The sequence below is a fragment of the Lissotriton helveticus genome, chromosome 6 (genome assembly GCF_964261635.1).
Source record: "Lissotriton helveticus chromosome 6, aLisHel1.1, whole genome shotgun sequence".
In the NCBI taxonomy this organism is placed as follows: domain Eukaryota; kingdom Metazoa; phylum Chordata; class Amphibia; order Caudata; family Salamandridae; genus Lissotriton; species Lissotriton helveticus.
The window spans coordinates 995,759,017-995,782,301 of record NC_136067.1 but is presented as its reverse complement, the minus strand read 5'-3'; the positions used below and the strand labels follow the sequence as shown (position 1 = coordinate 995,782,301).

Here is a 23,285-nt window from a genome sequence, read left to right as displayed (position 1 = left end):
CAGCCATTCTCATCTGAACTCATGAAGCATGTTTCCCTGTTATTAGGGTACCAGTGGAAGTTTCATTGTGTACGCCATCCTGAAGCAGCCGGTCTCGTAGAGAGACATAATCAGACTCTGAAAATCCGTATTGCAAAAGTGTGTAAAGAAAAAGGTGTGGACTGGCTAGTAGCTCTACCAGTCGCTTTGTTTTATATGCGCATGGTCGCACATTCCAGATCAGGTCTGTCCCCGTATGAGGTCGTTTTCCGCCGCCCCCCTAACATGTGGGGTACTCCTAGACCCCGAAGTATTACCGATGTTTCAAGTAATATGCTGACAGATTACCTAGCTTCCTTGATGTCTGCCCTCAACTCATGTCGTTCACAGGTTGCTGCCGCATTTCCAGACAATACCGAGGTGGCACCGCATGAAATCGTTCCAGGATCCATGGTGATGGTCCGCAACTTTGACAGATCAAGTCCGCTGGAGCCTCGTTGGAAAGAGCCCCGACAGGTCCTCCTCACCACCCGTACAGCCGTGAAGTTGGAAGGACGCAAAGGCTGGGTGCACCTTTCTCATGTCAAACTTTTTAATGGACTGAAACCCGCCTTAAAGAACATTTCCCAGGATTTGAAGGATTGCCAAAATATTGTTCTCAAGGACTGTCCCGCAAAAGACATTGCTACAACCCCTCCCCTGTTAGAGAAAACTCCGCAACAGGAGTACAAGCTAAAACTCCGGTCTAGTAAAATAAGTCAGTCAGTTTGATTGTCTAAGTCCTCCCCTAGGTGAAACGGTTAGACTGTTTCTGACATGTATAAAATAGACCCCCATAGTGAGAGAGTTAGTCAAAACTCAATCCGATGTATCGTTTTTCTATGTTTCATATTATTTTTCAGCCTTATGATTTCCTGCACCAGTTATGCATTTTTCTTGTATTTCCCAGTTCTTCATGTAAATAAGTCTGCTAATGCTACAGTAGAGCACACGTTTAGTGATCTGCCTCCTCATGAACTCACTTACCGCCTCGCCATGCGAAATAACTCATTTATCCGCATGTTACATTACTCACACCAGACCAGCAATGCCACTAATTGTTGGGTGTGTGGTCGACTCCCCCCTTTCCAGATACCGAAGGGAGTTCTGCCACTTTTTCCTTATCCATTTTCACATAATGGTTCGTGTGGAGCATGGTCCACGTTAACGTCATCCTCAACAGATATATCTTTTCTTAACAATACATGTTTTCCAGACAAGCAAGGTCTCCCCCACAGAACAGGTTTAGATCTAGAAAATGAAGTATATAATCTAGGAAACTATTCGTCGAATTTCATGGTCCTGAATGTTCAGTCTGATACTACTCCAGACTTACCTGCTATTTCAGTACTACCAGTCAAAGGCGAATTATGTGTCCGAAATAAGGGTTCCGTACATGTAGGACATAGTGATTGTACTACTATTGTCAAGTATAGTGACAGTGGGAAATCTATTTTCAAAGCTTCACGTCATTCTTATTTTATTTGTGGTCAAACCGCATATGTTCGTTTGCCCCTCGATTGGGAGGGAACCTGTTACATTGCCTTCCTACTGCCACCTGTTTTTCTAGCCCCACCTGATTATCATAGAAACACACATCTAGTACACATTAGACATAGAAGGGAGTCCCCAATTGTCGATTATACTGAAACTGCTCTAGAACAGTATACAGATTTCAACAGAGGTTTCTTCTTCTTTATAGGACCTATCCAGAATAGTAAACTGATCCGTAGGTTAACCAGAACCCTCGAAGCTGTAGTAAATGAGACTGCCTCTGCTCTAGGTAACTTAACTGAAGAGCAATCTGCTATGAGATTTGTCGTTTTACAGAATCGTCTCGTCCTTGACGTCATACTGGCCGATAGGGGCGGGGCCTGTAGAGTCATCGGATCTAGTTGCTGCATTTTCATTCCAAATAACGCGCCGTCTGTTTATTCAGCTATAACCAGACTCCATAAAATTGCCCATCTGTTACACCAAGATCCAGGCACCTGGACATGGTCCGGTTGGTTCTGGAATATAATTTCCGCATGGGGATGGAAAGTCTTGTCCTTTCTAGGTATTGCAGTAGCGATCATATTCAGCTGCTGCCTCTGTATACACTGTGGCCCTGCGATTTGCGGCATTTGTGCTACCTCTTGTATTCCTGGTCCCAAGCCCCGTTCTAAATCCCGTTCCAGGATAATTCGAGACGAGCAAATGATACTGTATGAAATGATAGACGGTATCATGAATATTGATGTTTCCTGATGGAAACGTAGTGACAAGGAGGGAATGTGGAAAAGTAAATTTTGCCATGTTCTGTGTCCCTACGTGTCATCCATCATATGTTATGTGTGCATGATTAAATATGCATATGCATTCCCTATGTCCGATTAAAGACGCAATCACAGTTGTGTCCACCTCTAGTATGCCAGTTTCCAGTCCTCGTGAATACTACGAATATCAGGCCTATGTAAAGCTACGTTGCCACGTTTCTCAGTGTGCACGTTATTCTATTATAAAGTCCCCGTTTCTAGGCCTCAAAAGGGCCTGGACACCAGATTCAGCTCCTGTCTCCTGCAACTTCGCTGAGGAGCGATACAGCCCCCACCTGTATCCTCGACCCTTCACTTACTTCCTGCCTCGCAGTGCCCGGCCTAGCCTGGCTCAGTCTCTGAGTCTGCCAAGAATATGTTATGATTCCAGTTATCAGTTCAGTCCTCCTTCTCTGCATTCCTAAGCTACTGAACTGCATCAATAGTTTCCGTCATTGTCTAGCCTTCACGTCTCCACGTTAGAGAAATACTGCATTTAATGGTCATTTAATATTCTTCATCACGCACTACATGTAGAATAATGCATGGTCCAGTCCTAGAATCAAGTTAGCCTTTCCTCTCCTGACTTCTAGTTTATATCAACATGTTCTCTAAACATCAGATACTAGATACTGTTTAGGTACATGTCGCCCTGACTCTCCAGACTTCAGTCTCTGCTCCTAGCACAGAGTTCATAGCCCCCAGCTTCTCCTAGTAACACGTCACTGCTAGTTTGCGCGCACCATCAGGTTAGAGGTCCCGGCTCCTTAGGTAGCCCCCTCCATGGTTTCCGCCCCATTCATGACATATTCTGTTACGTTTGCATCACATGTCTATGTATACGCCCTGTTACACCTCTTTTCGCCCTTATCTTTCGCGACTGCTACGCGTCACGCCTTCTGCTCCACCCACTGCTACGCCTACTGCAATGTAATGCTATGTGTTTGCGTTATGTATATATGCTCATGTATTGTTATTAAAAGTCAGCGCGCTCATCCCAGACCCAGCCCCAGCAGCTGCTGGGCCCTGTCATCCTATTCCTATGCAGGTGGTCCTGTTCCTGTCCTTATGCTGTATTAAACCTGCAAAACTCCTACTACCTCGAATCCTGACTCTTATTTATTGAGCTATCTGTTATGTTATATGTCTAGTCAAAAAGAGAGGTATTATTTATTTATTTACCACAGTTTGGGCACGATGGAGAGGAAAGAAAATAACCATTTCTCAGTTTCATAATTCAGAGTACTGCAAGCTCAAACTTAAGAAGACAAATATTTAGATTTCCCTAGAACTACCAAAAACAAAATGCACATTTGGTCCCATACTTATTAGACAAGTTGGCTTCAGCGTCACTGGTAAAGTGGACACAGACTTTCTCACAAAGCAAATTGCATTTTTACAGCCGCTTATAGCTCAATTCTATTCTCAAAATACAATCATATAATCCTCAATGAATTGGTTTATGTCGCTGCACAGACGGAATTGTATTTATCTTAGGGGCTTGCAAGCCTTCATGCAGCAGACACATCCAGAAAGGTAGAAGGCCAACCTTGGGGAGTCAACCTTGGGGAAAACAGCCAGATAAACTGAAAGCAATCTAGATGAACGAGTGATCCACCACCACTGCTCAAATACTGATGAAAGAATGAAGGTGAACAGTAATGGTGGTATGGGGATGAGGAGAGTAATGGAATAGGCTCGGAATTTCATAGACTTGATTTATGGCACTGTTTGGTTTTACTTTAATGTGACATTTGAATAAAAAAGACAGGTATAATATGTAGAAGAGTGGAAGCCTTCTGCCAATTCAGGCTCCCATAACAGATTCTATGTCAGGACCCAGAGGCTCAGATTATGCCTTGTATTTCCCTTATTTTTGCTCAGCAGCCTTAAAACAATAACTATTTGCCAAAGACTACAACTCCCAAGAGTCTTTGCAATAAACAACCACCATAGAGTCAGAAAAGCACTTCCTCTTTCTTTGCTGCTCAGCAGTCAGATAAATGATTTTCCTTCATATTAGATATCTTAATGAACTTTACATTTGTGGTTATGTTTTTTAATACACTGTTTATTACTGTGCTGAGCCTCTTTACCTTGATCGTTATTCAGCAACTACAGGGAATTGAGGGTGTGTGGTATATATCAGAGTGTTACCCGTTATCTTGGACCCTAACATTGTTCAGTTATTCAGCTACGTCGTACTGGTGTCGGTGTTGTGAGGAGCCGGCCACGCTGCGGAGGCGGGGCTTCGTGTGACCGCCTGCTGCTGCACCAGACATTGGGAGCTCAATGCAGCATTTGGGAGGGATCCCTTATGCGCGGGGAGCTGTTCAGCCCGGCAGAGGGCATAGAGAGCGTGCTTCTCAGAAAGGTGTGTCTCCCTCCTGCCACATTCCGGGCATTCCTTTCCTCTGACAGCATTGGAGTCTGACGAGTTTCCTGCTGTTACCGCGCGCACACAGCCAGGGCTTCCACAGTTCTGACAAGGCTGCATTTTTCCCTCTCATTCCACAAGTTTAACCTGTTCCGTGCTCGCGTCGGCCAACGGCCATCGTGAGCACTACCTCGCTAGTGCTGCACATGTCCGTTGGCCATCGTAGTCCCGCCCACTGATTAAAACTCCTGCACCGCGGCTGAATTCGCGCCGCGGGTAAGGAGTTAATTAGGCTTCAGATGAGCGGATTTTACCGTAAGCTTTTCAATTCAGGTCTTTGCTAACTAGAAGGCCGTGTTCACCCTTTGTAGTAATACAACAAGTACTGGAACATACAATTCTACCTGGCCCAGTTGGTATACCTCACAGTTTGATTTTCCTGTATATTCCTACCTAGTACCTCTATATCCTTGCCTGATCATCATGGCAGGTGGGTTTGATGACTTCTGGGAGTCCGTTGAGGAATAACATGAGCTCATACCGATCCACGAGGAGTTAGTGGATGCCATTGCCTCTTCTCTAGAGCGAGCAGAATCCTCAGCCTTGCAACCCCTGAGCCAGGGAATCATCAAGTTGATGGTAGTACACACGGGTTTACCCCCACTAGGCGAAGACTTGAGGCGGGAGCCTCCACTGGATCCCAGGAAATTCCCTAGAGGTAAAGGCAAGGCTAAGCCTACGGTCTCCAGGCGTTAGGCTACTACCTCGAGGGATGCCTTTGAAAGGCTCCGCCAGGCCTTTCTAAAGAGGCGCCTGGATACTCAGGACCTTCAAGAGGATTCCCAGCCAGGTTGTACCCCCAAGAAGATTCCGGCTCCCATCAGGGTACAGATGATAATACCGGAGAATACACGGATAACCCTGATGTGGAGTGACAATGAGCCAGGTCTGAGAAGACCCTGGTGACCGGAAGGCGGCACCAAGAAACCCAGGTTGGAGAAAAAGGGCGGGGATACCATGATTATTGAATCCAGAAGATATTTATCACCCCTGCTTGGCAGATTGGATCCCTGCGCCCTCCTTGGCGCGATATGTAGCCAGCTGCATTTGAAAAACAATGGACCAGGAGGTCAGGGGCGTCTGTGGATCGAGTACCCCAGACCTTCCTTAACTAACAAAGTAGCCCATACCCCAGACATCGATGCCAAGATGGCAACCATCAACACAAAATTTGCTAAAGACCCTAAGAAGGGTCTGGACTGCTACTGGCGATCCTACCAGGATAAGGTCCTGGATATTCTGAGACCTTGGACCATTATCCTTGATATGGCTGAGGATGCCAAGGCATCAGGTCATGTGATCCATTCCTCGATCCTGCCGGGTTGGGATCAACAGGCCCTTTGTTTCTTGGTCAATGCCAACTGTGCCTTATCAACGGAGTGCAGGCGGATCCTTGTTAATTAGGATTGAACCCAGTGGGTGAACTCACAACCACAGAAGCCGGCCTGGTAGCCAATGAAGGTCTCTTTGGAGAATCATTCATCAAAGAACTCTCATGTTTCATCCATACCTACTCACCCCTGGAAAAAGACCAACAGTTAATCAAGAATGGGTTTAACCAGCACATTTTTCGAAGGGCCGGAAGAAGTAGGGGGCGCTTCTCTGGCTGGACCTACTCTTCCAACCCTCAGAAATTCCAGAGACAACGCTCCATCCAGTGGCAGGACCACAAGAAATTCGGGGGTTTTACCCCTGAAGAGGTCGGGCAGAGGAAGTGGCAATAAAAGATCCGCCCGAGGAGCCATCAATGCACCCAGTGGTATCAACGGTTAGTATTTTCCCTTCTTCCCTACCGGGATGGGGGGGGGGCGCGGCTACAGTGGTTCAGTCAAATCTGAATGTCCATAAAAAAGGTTGCCCGGGTGCTGCAGACTATGAAAGGCTTTCACATAGAGTTTTACGGCACACACAGAAAACACTCTAGCCCGCGGTCTTCTCTGGAGAGTGGGTAGGGTGCAGGTGGTAAACCAAGAGGTGCCAGACCTTGCACAAAAATGGGCTATTGCCCCGTCAACACTTCACCCTTCCGATTTTTTAGCAACATTTTCCTAGTAGAGAAGGACAAGTGTTTCTGCCAGGTCATAAATCTGAAGGATTTCAACCAATGGGTGGTGTATCGCCACTTCAAGATGGAGGGCATTCACCTTCTACAAGATAAACTACTGCCCAGCGATTAGTTGGTACCGCTCGAACTAAAGGACTTCTACCCCCCCATTTACATCCGCACCCCTCACAGACATTTTCTTCAGTTGGAGTGGAACAAACAATTTTTGAATTCACATGCCTATCGTTCCACCTGTCATCCGCACCCTGGTGCTTCACTGAGGTGCTGCGACCAGCCATAGAAAGGCTTCAGGTACGGAGGGCGTCTAATAGTGTATTTAGACAACATTCTCTCAATGCATCAGGAAAAATCTACGCAAATCTCAACTTCAATTGATGCTAACGTTACAGGATATAGGATCATAGTGAACGCCCAAAAGTTGGAGTTTATTTCGGCTCAACAAATTATCTTCTTTGGTTTTGAAATCGACTTGGTGCAACAACTTCTACGCCTACCCCAGAGGATGATATTACTGATTCGCAGGGAACTTTGCAGGACCTTAGCCAAAGAGATAATTTCTCTTCGGCATCTAGCCAGGGGCATAGTTCTACTATCCTCGTCAATCTAATCGATCTACCCAGGGCCTCTGCACTACAGGGCCCTGCAACACCTGAAGGTGCAGCAGCAGCGGAGGGGTCTGTCTTATGCGCAGGAGGTCTCTCTGTCAGTAAAAGCACAGATGGAACTTTGGTGGTGGCTAGATTACATCCAGGCCTGGAATGGCAGAGTCATCTTCGGGACTGCCCCGGATATAACCCTCAAGTCCATTGTCAGTCGGCAGGGATGGGGCGCTTGCTGTAGCGGTATTACCACAGGAGGACAGCGGTCCAAGTGTGAGGAAGCCCTACACATCAATTGCCTGGAACGTCTTGCAGGTTCCTTTGCGGTGAAGAGTCTAGCGGCCAACAACATTTCTTGTGCGATTCTGTTGAAGATGGACAACATCTAAGGAGTACGGTGCATAAATCACTTAGGGGGCACCAAGTCCAAGGTACTGGCGGATTTGGCCAGGGACTTTTGGAATTACTGTCTGGAAGACAAGCTGTTGGTGATGGCGGAGTACCTTTCGGGGAGACTCAACAGACTGGCACCCCAGACACCCAAGGGATTACAGTGTATGGAAGCTGGCTCCTTTGCTATTTCAGAGAATCATGGATTGGTGGTGGCCTTGTCCCATGGATCTTTCTGTCTCAAGGCTCAACCACCAACTTCCCCGGTTTTTCAGTTGGCAGCCGGATCCTCTGGCGGAGGCAACAGATGTTTTTCTCCAAGACTGATGTCAGTTTCAGGGGGTATGCGTTTCCTCCGTTCTCAATGATAGCCAGGATCACGTCCATGGTCAGGTGACGGAGGTGATCGTGGTGACACCCCTCTGGAGATCACAAGAGTGGTATCCAGTTCTTCTGGAACTTTCTACGGATTTTCCAATCCGACTACCCACAACTCAACTTCTAACGGACCCTCATGGCAATTTACACCAGTTGGTGCAGGAAGGGACTCTTCAGCTGATGAGTTGGAGGATTATTGGGGACATTGGGAAGTACTGGGCCTTTCAAAGAGAGCTTTTGCCCTCATCAGTAGAGCTTGGTAAACTCATCCGTCAAGAGATCTGGTTTGGCGTGGCTGAGATGGTCATGCTGGTGTATGTGAAGGGATCTTGATCCCATGGGGGCAGATGTAGTGCACATTGTCCATTTCCTTTCGGAATCAGTGGATATGGGATTGGCCTACAGCACTATCAATACATGCCATTCGACGATTTTTGCAGGTATGTGACTGTTCATAACGTTCTCGTAGGGGAACATCCTTTGGTTTGTCGTATCCTAAGGGGAATTTTATTATCTGTCCCGCTGGAACTGAAATATTCCTCGCTTTGGGATGTTACGGTTGTGCCTAGAGTGCTGCGTTCATGGCAGGATAATCAATAACTGTCGCAGAAGAAACTTACAAGCAAGCTAGCAATGTTGCTGTGCCTAATTTCTTGTAAAAAGGTGTCCGACGTTTGTGCCCTCGATGTTAAGCACGCATGTTTACTCCAGAGGGAGTATCCTTTACTATTTCAAGCCGTACGAAATCCAACACTAGGGTGGTTCATTACTCCATTTTTTCCAGTCATTCAAGCTTGGGGTGGTCCGATATCTGAGGTTCTACGAATCCATGACCGAAGAGTACAGGCCACCAGGGGTAGTGCAGTTAATCTTTGTAGAAACTGGCATAAAAGGCTTCTTGAGGGAAATGAATATCGTCCAATGGGTGAGATGGGTCCTTCAAGAGGTGGGGATTGATAAGACCTCCTTTGGAGCACACTCTACTGGGAGTACTATGGCCTCCAAGGCGTTTACATTAGGAGGCCGCCTGGAGGATATCCTCAGAACGGCAAATAGGTCTTCAGAATCAACCTTTAAGACCTTTTATTTCAAACCAATTTCTGGCATGGCTTCACTGGTGTTTAACCAGCTTTAAACTAGCATAATCTGAGCTTCTGGGTCCTGACATAGAATATAAAATGTCCTAGCTAATGTGAAGGAAAGTTTCAATTCTATTATGGACACAGAGGCGAGTATTATCCCACCCGATTGGATACAATCCTTTTACCATACCGGTATGCCCAGGGATTACTGTTTGGATAAGAATTTGAATATTAAAACACAATAAGACCCTCTCCAGGATAGTATACCTTACGGTGGATTAAAGCAGTATTGTTTTTAACTTTTCTTAGGTTTTGTCTTTGTGACCATGGTTAAAATGTGATGCTTAATATTTCGTGGTGGTTCTTTGATTCAGGACGTCTTATGTTTTTCTGTAGGATCAGAATAGAAACAGGAATTCTGAGAGGATAACGAAGTTCATGATGCCTCGCTTGAAGAAAGAGGAAGTGCTTTTCCTTGATGTTGGATATATAGGGCTGACTCAATGGTTGTTTGTTTAACGCAAAGACTCTTGGGAGTTGTAGTCTTTGGCGAATAGTTGTTTCAAGGCTGCTGAGCAAAAATAAAGGAAAGAGAAAGCATAATCCTCACCTCCAGGTTCTTAATAGAATTTAAACTTAACTTCACAGCTGGGGAAAATTTATATTCATCTGTATAAAGCATAAAAATAAGTCAGCAATGCAGAATTGTGGTTTGTGCCTAAACAGAATTAAAAAAAATTATTACAAAAAACATTGAAAGAGATGGTATTGTTTTACAAATAACGACAGAGTGCATCAGTTTCTGTCACATCTTCATTAACAATATATATATTACAATCTATTACACTCATCATAGCTGGATCACTTCAAGATTAAGTGTCCCATAAGTGGCTAATGCCCCTGGCCGTCCAACGCACCGAAAGGACTAAAGAAGATGTCCATGAATGCATGTATCTAAGTAAGAGGTTACTGCAACAGGTAAAGTAGCCATGGAGGTAGGTGGGCGCATATGACTCTACAGGTCTATATGCCAAGAACAGATGCATACTGGGTAAGTAGCATTTTCCGTTAGAGGTATATGAGCTGTAGGTCATATGCTATGCATAGACTATATAGCAGTTATCTCCCAAAGCGGTGGCTAACCTGTATCTGTTGCAGTGAAATAGTGCACATAAAACGGTCTGGCCCATTCTAGCTTGTTGCCTTGCTAACACATCTATACAATAGTGTTTTGTGAATGTGTGAGGTGTAGACCATGTTGCAGCTTTGCATATATCATCTATGAGTATATTTCCTAAGAAGGCCATAGAAGCCCCTAGTTTGGGTGTAGAATGTGCTCTAGGGAGAACTGTTAACATTCGTTTTGCATTTGCATAGCATATTTGAATGCACTTAACTATCCAACTTGCAACACCTGATTTTGATATTGGATTGCCTTTATGTGGTGGAGCAGAAGCAACAAAAAGTTGCTTAGGGGCTCATGGGGAACACCAACTGCGCCATATCAGCAGAGCGCACAAAGGTCTCTCCTTCATAAAGTAGACCCCAAGCTGGGGGACCTGGCTTCTTCAGAAGCAAGGGAGGTCTCTTTGGCGATCCATTTGTCAAGGAACTGGGCAAGTTTGTTGCTACCTCCTCCTCCCTGGACAAGACTCAGGCATCCATGAAGCGAATTTTACCCCCCTAAGGTTTTCCCTGGAATCGGTTGTGGCAGGGGGTGCTCGATCAGCAGTTTTCCCTCCTAAACCCCTGCTAGAGGACAGGGTTCCAGGAGAGGACAGTGACAGGAGGCAGGACTCTGCAAAATTCAGTACCTTCTTTCCCTACAGAGGATGGCTATGTCAACGAGGCTCTAAAGGCAACTTTAAAGGAACAGTAGTCAAGGATCTGCCCACGGTAAAAGTAACACCTTCTTCTCACTTAAAGATAGCGGGCAGACTGGCACTCTTCATTCACAATTGGAGGGTGCTCACTACCGATGCATAAATGGTTCCTGGCTTTCACAGAGTTTCATGTCTCAACTTGCCAGTCAGGGCCCTCATTGATATCAGGTTCTCCGAGCGCGACTTGGAGCAGGTCGACAGGGAGGTTATGGGACTGTTAAATGAAGGGGCAATCTCTCTAATAGCTTTACATCCAGTTGGGTTTCTCAGCAATTCGTTGCTGGTGAAGAAAAGGGATGGCGGTTAACGTCAGGTCATCACCTTGAAGGCCTTCAATGAGCGGCTGATATTTTGCCACTTTTAAACAGAGGGTATGCACCTCCTCTGCTACCTGTTGCGCCTCCGGGACTGGCTGCCGAGGCTGGATCTCAAAGAAGCCTACCTGGCTATTCCTATCTACCATCCACATCGCTGATTTCTTTAATTCAAATGGAGAAAACAGTTCTTCGAATTCATGGCTTCACCAAGGTGCTCAAGTAAAGCACTTGGGAGCCAGGAGCATTTGTCTTATTGTTTAACTTGACAACGTAATTGTGATGGACCAATGTCTATGGAAGCTAGCGGAACATGCTATGAGGTTTTCATGGAGGTGTGTTAGACAGTTGTTGTACTAACAGTATATTGAAAGAAACTACATTTCCCATGAACATTGGGGAAAATAGAAATAAATAAAGTCCATCCAATCCTCTTGTTGGGTATTAACTTCTAGTCCTTAGTCTCCTTCATTATCCCTCTTTCTTCGAACGTCCCTCAGCATGCCAGCTGCAACATCGAATCCTGTTTCAGCAATTTGTTCCATATTTACCGCAATGAAGTTACCTGTGTTTCCGGCATTATGCAGTGTTCTAAAGACATGCTTTTAGTTAAAGTTATGCAAAAACAACAGTTGATGGACAGACTGCAGAACAATGTCGTACATTCACCCCAGTACAGAGATCTGGGCCTAAATCCATCGTTTTTAATCAAGCTATCCTGGCTGATGAGGGCTGAAAGCCTGAAACCGGTCCTAGGATGCTTGTTTCCAGTCCAGGGAGGACCTGGCTTGGCAGTTCGGGCTGGACTGTTCCCATGGGGCACAGGGTCAAGACTGATTTGCATATGGCTGGGTTCAAACTGGAATGGCATGGTGAGCAAAAAAACGATGGATTTAGACCCAGATATCTGTACTGGGGTGAATGTATGACATTGTTCTGCATTCTGTCCATCAACTATTTTTGCATTTAGTTAAAGTTATGGCTGCTATTTGTAATAAAGTGAAGAAAGGATAAGCATGATCCTCGCCTCTGTGTCCTTAATACAACTGAAGTTTTACGTTCCGATAGCTAGGAAGTTTTATATTCTGGGGCGATAAAAGCAGAAGTAAACCCAACTGACCAACAGCATCATACAGAATTGAAAAACACAGGCTAAATTACATTTGACATACAATTTAACTGTTGAGAGCTTCTGATTGGTTTAATAATTTTTTTTTTGCTCTATTACTCAACAACAGGTTTTTAAGGTACCAACATATATCACTTGAAAAGCCTAAAGTTAATACCAGACAAAGGTTAAATGATTACCAGAAAAAAATTATCGTTAAAGGAAAATGAATAAGGTGAAGTCAATTTAAAATCATACCAGTTGTTTCCACAGGACTGATAGATCATGTGGACAAATATGGCTGGCCAGAACTCCTCAAAGGGACTAAGGTCAAAGTGGTATCTGAAAAGCAATAACAGTGCAGAGTTACAAGAAAAATGCGTCATTTTTATTCTTATATTTTTCAAAATGTAACCGTTGTTTTGTGTACATATATTAAAAGGATTGAGGAAAGCTCGCAATTACCCGATGCCTCTAAATATTGTACACTCGTATGTAGCAGGTTCTCGCATCTGCACAATTATTGATGTATATTTGACTAGTAAAGTAACTGTGTGTAATTATCACAGTATAGTATGCTACTTAGTTGGACGTCGATATATCACATCAATCTTTCTAGGTTATATTGCAGGACAGAGGTGGGCTAGCTACAGAGTCTAGCAACAGAACTTAGGTGAGCATGGATTTATGCATCTGTGCTTCCCTCGCTAGTCAAATAATGGAGACCTTTTGCACATTTTACAAACAGAGAATAAACAGAAGTAAAATGGTATTAGCGTTAGACCTTAAATGAATTTTAAATGAATGCCTTAAGCTACATTGCATACAGCCTGTTGCAAACACTCTTTTGTGTTCTTAAAGAATAACGTTTTGATCAAGGTATTTCAGCTGGCTAAGCCTAGAAATAATATCAATGTAGTGCAATGTTTTTGCTTTAGCGATTTTCACCAAGCGAGGTTTAATTTTTTAAAAGTGCATAATGGGGCAAAAAGGCCACCATGATTATCTACCTTCAGAGCTTGTGAGTGGTATTACTTCTACTGCTGGAAGTTCTATAAAGTAGTTCCTCAACTTTCCATAAAAGCCTTGTTTAGCAAACTTCAAATTTTCTGCAGCATTCTCTCAATTTCCTTAAATCGCTTAATCCTCCCTTGCGCTGAATCGCATCCCTCGGTTTCAAACTTGTGCTGTATCAGCTAACATCTCAAGTAAAACATTAATGTGAGTCCTACCAAAGTCCCTATCATTGGCCACAGGTCTTTCACCCCCACCACTACGATGCAGGTATCTGGAGTGAGAAAATTAGATTGTAGACACCCATTTTGCAACACATCCATTGGCTCCTCCTTCAAGTCCAAATTCAAAGCTGGTTCCAAAAATAACAAAACTATATGTAACACATTTTCCAGTTGCCTAGACTGTGAAACTGCTGAACAGATGCTCATCAAACTAAAATGATAGAGTGGTGATTTGGTTTCTGTAAATCAGTTCAGCCATTTTGTAAATAAAAGACAAAACCTGAGATTCCACTGTGCATGTCAAAGCTTGAACATGTTACATAAAGCCTGCGAACACCTGACTGCGCATGAGTAGTGTAAAAGCTAACAGTGTACGTTAAGTTTGGCAGATCGGAATAATATATCATATGACACGCTGCTCCTTAATGGGATAAATGGAATTTTATTTTTCAATAGAATAAATAGCATTATGGTTGCCATTCTTGAACAGTAGTGAAAATATGCTAAAGGTAAGACCACACAGATGCCTAGGTTAGTGTGGCCAAAACACATCTCATAACACACACAAGCATGGGGTCCCACAGGGGTCACGATAAGCCCCATTCTTTTTAATATTTACTTGCGCCCTCTGCTCTCCCTTATCAAGTCTTACGGAATAGACCTGGTCAACTACATGGATGACACCCAATTGGTGTTCTCCCTGGAAGGGAAACAGGCGGTGTCCATGGATACGTTTCAGGAATGGAATGCGCCAGACAGTAGGCTGGCTCAGGCAAAATTCCCTACAATTTATTGGGGGGAACAAGAGGTGATATTCTGCCCAACTACCAGCCTGCAGCTACATCCGAAATTGGAGTTTAAACTTACCCCAGAGGATGATCCCCTGGTTCCTGCCAAAACCGTGTGCAACTTGGGGGTGGACGGCAGTCTCCAAATGGAGTCCCAGGCAAATAAAACTGCCAGCGTCTCCTTCTCTCTGTTGCAGATGCTGTGCCAGATTCTTCTGCTTCTGCCCAAAGATACCCGTTCGCTTGTAGTAAGGAGCGTAATTCTTAGCAGACTGGACTACTGCAATGCTCTGTATTTGGGAGCTCCACAGTACATCTTACAGAGTCTGCAGAGAGTCCAGTCTATGACAGGTAAACTGGCACTGAATAGGCAACGTAGGTCCTCTATGACCTTAGCCCTAAGAGACCTACATTGGCTGCCTGTCAAAGAGAGAATTTGCTTAAAATCTCTTTGCATTGTGTACAAAGCGGCACACAATGTGGGCCCTATTCCACTACAGGAGAGGTTTACATGGCATAATCCGAAAAGGCAGCTTCGCTCCTCCAAAGCAAATCTGATTAAGACCACCAGATTTAAGAAAAACAGAATGGGGGGCAGAGCCTTTGGTGTGGCAGCCGCACGATTATGGAATGATCTGCCCAAAACTATCAGACAGGCCAACTCGCTGACCTGCTTCAGAATGAATCTGAAAACCTGGTTGTTTCCAAAGACGGAAAACTAGTCCTCCCACTGCCAATTCTGGGTTGTTAACGTGCTGTTTACCCCCAAGTCTAAGAGCCAGGATACCCGTAGGGTAACAGTTTTGCACTATATAAATGAAAAATACAATACAATACAAGACCTTCCTGGGAGTGATGTTTTTCACTTTGCTTTAAACCATTTTGCACCATTGTTGGAGTTTGTGAACAATGAACTAAACACAATAGGATGCAATACTAACTCGATGTGGGCGGTGGACAATAAACATGACCCCTAAGACACAAAAATAGAGTCTCTACATTTTATGAACAATAAAAAAACAAGACATGAAGGGACATAAAACACACTCAGAGGTCGGCATGGGGGTGAGGCGCACCATAATGTCTAAACCTCTTGCGCACATACTCCACAACATAAGAACACATGAAATTTCACTTTGCAACAAACCAGTCTGCACAGTTTTACAAGTTTATAACAATGAAACAAAAAACACAAGGGACGCAAAACATAACCTGGATTATTTTACATCAAAACACAAGATTAAAAGACATACAAATAGTTAAACAAAGCTAAAAAGATTCATGTATTTTTGAACCAATCCGGTAGTGCTGAAGGACCTTGTGAGGCTACGCAGATCTGGTAGTAGCTGAATTGTGAAGAGAAGTTTTGTAAACATCTCCTTCACTCTCTATCACTACTCAGAGGAAACAGGAAATGGTACTTGAAGATAATATTCTCATTCAATCATTTGTAAAGCGCACTACATACCCGCGAGGGTCTTAAGGTGCAAGGGGGGGGGGGGGGGCGCTACTGATCAAACAGCCAGGTCTTGTGTATCCTCCTGAAGGTCAGCAGGTCTTGGGTCTGTCGTAGGCTCAGTGGGAGGGTGTTCCATGTCTTGGCGGCGAGGTGGGAGAAGGATCTCTGCCGATGGTGGTTCTTCGGATGCGCGGGACGGTGGCGAGTGAGAGGTCGGCAGAGCGTAGCTGGGGGTTGGGGATGTAGAAGGAGAGCCGTCTGTTGAGGTAGGCTGGGCCGGTCTTGGAGTGCTTTGTGTGCGTGGATGAGGAGCTTGAAGGATATTCTCTTGTTGACGGGGAGACAGTGCAGGTTTCTCAAGTGGGGGGTGATGTTGCAGTGTCGTGGTAGGTCGAGGATCAGTCGTGCCGAGGCGTTTTGGATGCGTTGTAGTCATTTGATGAGCTTGGTCGAGGCTCCCGCGTGGAGGGCGTTTCCGTAGTCAAGTCTACTCCTGACGAGGGCCTGGGTGACGGTCTTTCTTGTACCTGTCGGGATCCATCTGTAGATCTTGCGGAGCATGCGGAGGGTGTTGAAGCAGGAGGAGGAGACGGCGTTGACTTGCTTGGTCACTGAGAGCGTTGAGTCGAGGATGATTCCCAGGTTGCATGCATGGTCGGTGGGTGTTGGGGCTGCCCCCAGTACCGTCGGCCACCAGGAGTTGTCCCAGGCTGAAGGGTTGGAGCCAAGGATGAGGACTCCGTCTTGTCCCAGTTCAGCTTCAGACGGCTGATCTTCATTCTGTCGGCAACGGCGTTCATTCCTTTGTGGAGGTTGGCTTTGGCGGTGATGGGGTCCTTGGTGAGGGAAGCGGATCAGTTGAGTGTCGTTGCCGTAGGAGATTATGTTGAGGTCGTACTGTCGAGTGACGTGTGCGAGCAGGGCCATGTAAATGTTGAACAGTGTCGGGCTGGGGGAGGATCTCTGGGGTACGTCGCAGATGATCTCGGAGGCTTTGGAACGGAATGGGGGGAGGCGGATGCTCTGGGTTCTGCTGGAGAGGAAGGAGGAGGTCCATTTCAGAGCCTTGTCTCGGATCCCTGCGGCGTGGAGGTGTGCGTGTAGAGTGCGGTGGCAGACGGTTTCGAAGGCGGTGGAGACGTCTAGGAGGATGAGTGCTGGGGTCTAACCATTGTCCAGCATGGTCCTGATGGAGGCGATGAGGGCAGTCTCGGTGCTGTGGTTGCTGCGGACCCTGACTGGGAAGGGTCCAGGATTCTGTTTTCTTCGAGGTATCGGGTTAGCTGTCTGTTGACGATTTTCTCGATGATCTTGGCCGGGAAGGGGAGCAGACAGATGGGCTGGAAGTTCTTGAGGTCTCTTGGGTCTGCCTTAGGTTTTTTGAGTAGGGCGTTGATCTCGGCATATTTCTAGCTCCCTGGGAAGGTCGCGGTCTCGAGGGAAAGATTGATGACGTTGTGCAGGTGGGGTGCGATGGAGCTGCTTGCTTTGTTGAAGACATGGTGCGCGAATAGTTCTGACGGAGAGCCGGAGTGGATTGTGCTCATGGTCTTGATGGTGTCATCGATGCTCACACTGGCCCAGGCTAGCAGGGGGTCGTGGTGGATGGTGTGCGGAGGGTCTGTAAGAGTCCTGAAATACATACGAGACCCCAAACCAATTTGGAAGTAACAGAAAGACAAGCATTGAAACTGTTACAAGAGAACAGAGATATAACAATCAAACCCTGCGACAAAGCAAAGGAGGGATTGTTGTTATGGACACAACCAGCTATTCTAAGAACATCACTCAGATGTTAAACATCGAAGAACATTATAAAAAGATCAACAGAGGAGCCCTAACTACTCTCAGAAAACAAATTGAACAAACAGTAAATAGGGTATTTACAGAAGGATATATCTGTCAGAAAGAGATGGACTTTTTAATAAAAACTAACCCAGTAACTCCAGCCCTGTACGGTGTCCCCAAGACACACAAAAACGTTACTGATCCTCCACTGAGACCGATAGTGGTATCCATCAATTCTAGCACAGAACCCCTCTCTAAATATCTGGACACTTTTTTATGCCCTCTCACTACTACCTATGAATCCTATATAAAAGATACTGGTCACATGATTGTAACTTTAGAACATACACCCTTTAACAATGTCAGACAGTTCTTAGTGCCATGTGACATAGAATCTTTATACACCAACATACCCCAGGACCGAGCCATGGATGCGGTGGCAGCGCTCCTGGCAAGGACATCGGGGCAAAGACCCGACGTCTTTATTTTAGATTGTTTGAAAATTGTCCTCCAAAATAACTTCTTTAAATTTAAAAATGATCTCTTCCAACAGATCAAAGGACTTAGCATGGGGGCCTCTTGTGCCCCCAGCATTGCAAACATCTATATGGGGGAATTCGAAATAAAGAACATCTTCAATGAACTTGCCCCCTTCTATGAGAATATAACCAACTGGCATAGATTCATAGATGATGTCTTTTTTATCTGGACAGGGTCTGAAGACATGCTAAAGGAATTCATGGAATGGTTGAATTTAGCAGACCAAAATCTCAAATTCACCTGTAATTTTTCATCTGAAAACGTAGAATTTTTAGACATTTGGATTCAGGATACGGAGGGGGAACTTACAGTCAGTCTCTATAGAAAACCGACGGCGAAAAATACCATCCTAGAGCACGGTAGTTTCCATCCAACATGTCAAAAAGACTATCCCTTTTGGGGAATTCCTAAGAATAAAAAGGAATTGTACTTCAATGAAAGACTTCATGAATCATGCAACCAAATTGACAGACCGTCTGCTGCTAAGATGTTATCCCAAGAGACTGGTCCGGGAATCCATGAAAAGAGCAAAATACTACAACAGAGATGCCCTACTCCACCCAACTGAGAAAGCTACCAGTCAAAAATTGGTTTGTGTTCTAAACCATTCAACTCTAAACAATAGGATCAGACAAATAATTAATAAAAACTGGAAGATCCTAAATGTCAACGACCAAAATGAAGAGCTAAGTAGACCCATTGTAGCTTTCAGAAGAAACCAGAATCTGAGGGACAAATTAGTCCACAGTAGGTGGAAGAACCAACTGCCAACCCGTCAGCTCACCATAGATGGCAATCCTCTCCCCAGAGGTAACCACAAATGTGGTAATTGCCATGCATGTGATCAGGTAATCCCAGGAGACACTTGGACATATAGGAATAAATCTGGCCAGTTAAAAGAGATGACGAACTGTAAAACCTCAAACATAGTCTATTTAATAATGTGCCCATGCAACATTGGCTACATAGGGGAAACAGCGAGAGAACTACGAACCAGATTCTCAGAACATAAATCAGCAGTAAGAACAGGAAAGATGAATGCCCCAATGGTACCCCATTACTCTCAATATGGACATACAGAGAAAGATATGCGATGGCTTATCCTAGAATGCATCCAGGCCTCTCCTGGCAGAGATATAACTAAATTAAGGAAGCAACGAGAAACTTACTGGATTTATCATCTAGACACTGTAAGACATGGACACAACGTGGAAATATCATGGATAATAACTGCATAGGATCTTCTAAACCACAGATGCCTTTCCATTGTCATAACATAAGCAGCTATCCCTCAAACCAAACTAAGTAGCTTCTAAATGTATACATAATGTATATCATGACACCTATGACATCTCGGTTTCGTGAATCCATTATGTAAAACCATTTATGCACTTTAGCTCCGAGAAAATAATACCTAATTACCGCCTTCAACAACTGCTAGTATATAGGTAGACAATCTGATAAGGATATCTTAGATCTTCATATAACACACAGTGGCCATCTTTATGCTACCAGCCTACCTAGCTACCTTCATCTTAAGAGTCCTTTTTTTCTGTTCATTATTACCTCTGGTAGAATGATACAACAACAGCAGTCCTACCACTATGTTGCTATACAGGTCAAGCTGAGCTCGCTGATTGCGGTCACCTGAGGCACACTGCCTCTGAGACGCTGAAATTCCTTTAAAAACCCTCGTTTCAGAGTGCCCATTCGGGAGCCGTTCACTAACCGGAGGACCCCCTTTAGACGAACAGCCGCTGGCCCTCTCGCTGGTGTCTCTGTGGGGGGGTTTCTTCAGCGGGTAGAGGGTGTTGGCGCAGTCCTCGATCCAGCGTCTGAGGCTGTGGGCAGCGTCGTCAGTGTTGGAGGGTTCTGTGGGAGGGCGGAGAGCAAGGTTGTAGTTAGTCTTTGGTGATTTTGCTCCAGCAGCGGCGGGGGATCTGTTGGGTGCGGTGGTGAGTGGTGGGTTTGTGGAAGGCGAAGTGGATGCAGCGGTGGTCGGTCCAGAGGAGTTCGGTGGTGTGGCTGACGGAGACATGCGGGCTTGAGGAGAAGACGGGGTCAAGCGTGTAGCCGGCGGAGTGGGTGGGCGTTGACGAGTTGCTTCAGTCCGAGGTGGGCGAGGTTATCGATCAGGGTTGTGGAATTGTTGTTCTCAAGGTAAAAGTTCAGGTCTCCGAGGAGGATGTAGTCGTTGGAGGTCAGGGCGTGCGTGCTGATGAAGTTGGCAATGGAGTTGTTGAACTGGGGATGGGGTCCGGGGGTCGGTAGACGAGCGTGCCTCTGAGGGTGGAATTAGGGTCTGTGTGGACCTGGAAGTGCATGTGTTCGGCGGTGCTGAGCTCGTCGTCGGACACCCTGATGCTGTTCTTGTGGACGATGGTGATTCCTCCTCCGACTTCGTTGGTGCGGTCTCTGCGGGTGATCTTGTAGCCGTCTGGGATGGCTGTGGCGATGTCGGTTGCGGAGGAGTCGTTCAACCATGTCTCTGTCAGGAAGGCGACGTCCGGGGATGTTGTGTTGAGCAGGTCCCAGAGCTCGGCGGCGTGTTTGCGTGCAGAGCGGGTGTTCAGCAGTATGCATCGGGGGTGGTTGAGGTCTTTCTTGGCGGGTGGTTCGTCGGCTCTGAGGCTGGTGTAGCTGCAGTTCCGGGAGGTGAAGGGACCGTGTGCGCGTTTCGGGGCGGCCTTGAAGCATGTGTGGGTCCGTCCGGAGTTGAGAGCGTGCAAAGTGCTTGGGTCGTAGTGCCGGTCGTCGTGGCGGGTGCGGGCGTTCTGGCGCTGGGCACGGTCCGGGCACGGTCCAGGCGCGGACGGGCACAGACAGGTTTGCCTTCGGCGCGCCAGCGGCTGGCCTACATGGGGAGGTGGGAGGGAGGAGCAGGTGGGAGGCGGGGGCAGCGAGTGGGAAGTCAGTGCAACAGGGGCTCAGGGGACGCGGCGGCGGTGAGGGACAATGAAGGGCACAGAAGGCAAAAAGGCACAAAAATCGAGGGAAAACGAGTGTCACAGACGGCAAGAGGGCACAGAAATACAGGATAAAAATAAGTGGCACAGAAGGTAAAAAGGGCACAGAAATACAGGAAAAACAGGGGCAGCTGAGAAACAGAAGGCAAAAACGGGCAGAGAGGCACGGGGAAAGCAAGGGGAACAGAAGGGAAAACCGGGCTAAGAGACACAGGGGCAGTGATGGCTTAGAAATGGAAAAACCGGGAGAGACACGGGGGCAGCGAGGGGTACAGAAGGAAAAACTGGGCTGAGAGACACGGGGACAGCGAGAGAACAGCAGTCACAGACACAACAATGAAATACAGGCAATACAATAAAACAAAGCGGAAAGATGAACAAACCTAGGGCCTAACACTGGCCACCAGGGATGCCGATCAGCTGGTAGCCTGCGGGTGGTGGAGGGCCTCGAACTTCCTCAGCAGCAGTGGCAGGGACACACAGGCGGCGCTGTGCGGAGGGGGAACGACCTACCTGATGGGATCAAGGGTCGCTCCCACTCATCGTTCTGTTTAGTACCTAAGCAGAGTAGCTCAACAGTAAGCCTGGATGTGAAATTCTGCTGCGCTGGCTGAGTTTTTCCCACTCTGAGCGGAGTTGCAAAAAACTCAGCAGTTTTTCCTCGCTCGTCAAAGTTAAGTTCTTGAGAGTGAGCGAGCAAAATCTACCTCCAGACCACCTCAGAGCAAGATTTCTCAAAAGTTGGAGTTAGCGGATGGTCGCTATTGCTCTCATTAAGAAACCTTCTGCTTGCGTGGAGGAAGCTGCCTCTTGAATAGAACATCTACTCGAGTGGCAGAAAGAAGCGGGCCCTCTTGCACTCCGCGTGGTGCCATTCAAGCTGCGCAGGACAAACACCCTGTGCTAAAAACCAGCACAAATGGCGTGACCAATGCACTCCGCCACTTGTGGAAATTCACGTAGCCAAGTTTTTTGTCAGTTCGCGGATCTCCGCCCAGGCCTACGTGACAGACTATGCAGACTACAGATGCAGTCATAGTGAAATTCAAGTCATCTGCAAAGTTGAAGCTTCTCAATCTGTAGGGGCTGCAATGGAAGCTTATGGTTTATCCCCAGCCTTTTCCTCGACAGTGTGGTGTTACTGGTCGAAACCAATCTGACAACTTCCACAAATAAGTACACTTCTGACACTGCTTTGCAAATGTTGAGGCACACTATGGGAATACACTCCAAATGCTGTTATTCAGTGTGTCATAGCATATTTATCACATCTAAATGGCATTTAGATACTTTTTCCATGCTTGAAGACATCACTGCATATTATGCAAGCAATGTATTCAAAAACACCTAGGGCGCGATTACGATATTGGCCATAAAGCCTCTGACATTTTACAACAGACAAAGTCGGTTTAAATTCCAACCGGCTGATTATGATACAGCCGGTTGGAATTGAAACAGGTCGGACAATCTGGCTGGCTTCCGAGGGGATCAAGGAGCCCGTCGGCACTGGCCTGTCATCCAAATTGACAGTAGTATATGCTGTCCGGATTACGATGCATGGTTACCGGCAGGGTTTCCATGCCGGCCTTTCTGAAATGGAAACCCTGTCGGAAAGCGTGGTTGGGGGCCCCTAGAAGGGCCCCTTTTCCCTTACGGCCTCCGGTTGGGGGCCGAGGGGACACCTATGGTGCTCACCATGTGCGGTCGCATCATAATCAGGCGGTCGGGACCGCTGACTGGACGTCGGTCGGGACCGCTGACGGGACGTCGGTCAGTCATGTTTCCGCCATGTTTATTGTTAACATTCCGACCAATTAGAGAATTACAATAAACTGGCTAGGAAATTATCAGTTTATGTGGAATTTTTGATTATTGCATTTTGAACGGCGTTTTCCTAGAAACTACTCTGTTCAGCCTCCTTCTGTACACTAATGA

General features: G+C 46.2%; 1 protein-coding gene across 8 annotated transcripts in view; it reads right to left on the bottom strand.

The window, feature by feature from the left end:
* Positions 1–23,285, bottom strand: part of PDE10A (phosphodiesterase 10A) — a 1,305,213-nt gene that overhangs the window by 407,895 nt on the left and 874,033 nt on the right. For all 8 annotated transcript variants that reach the window (XM_078648625.1, XM_078648626.1, XM_078648627.1 and 5 more), the window contains one exon: positions 12,830–12,913. In XM_078648625.1, the coding sequence (XP_078504751.1) occupies positions 12,830–12,913 (84 nt within the window). The remainder of the gene's footprint in view (positions 1–12,829; positions 12,914–23,285) is intronic.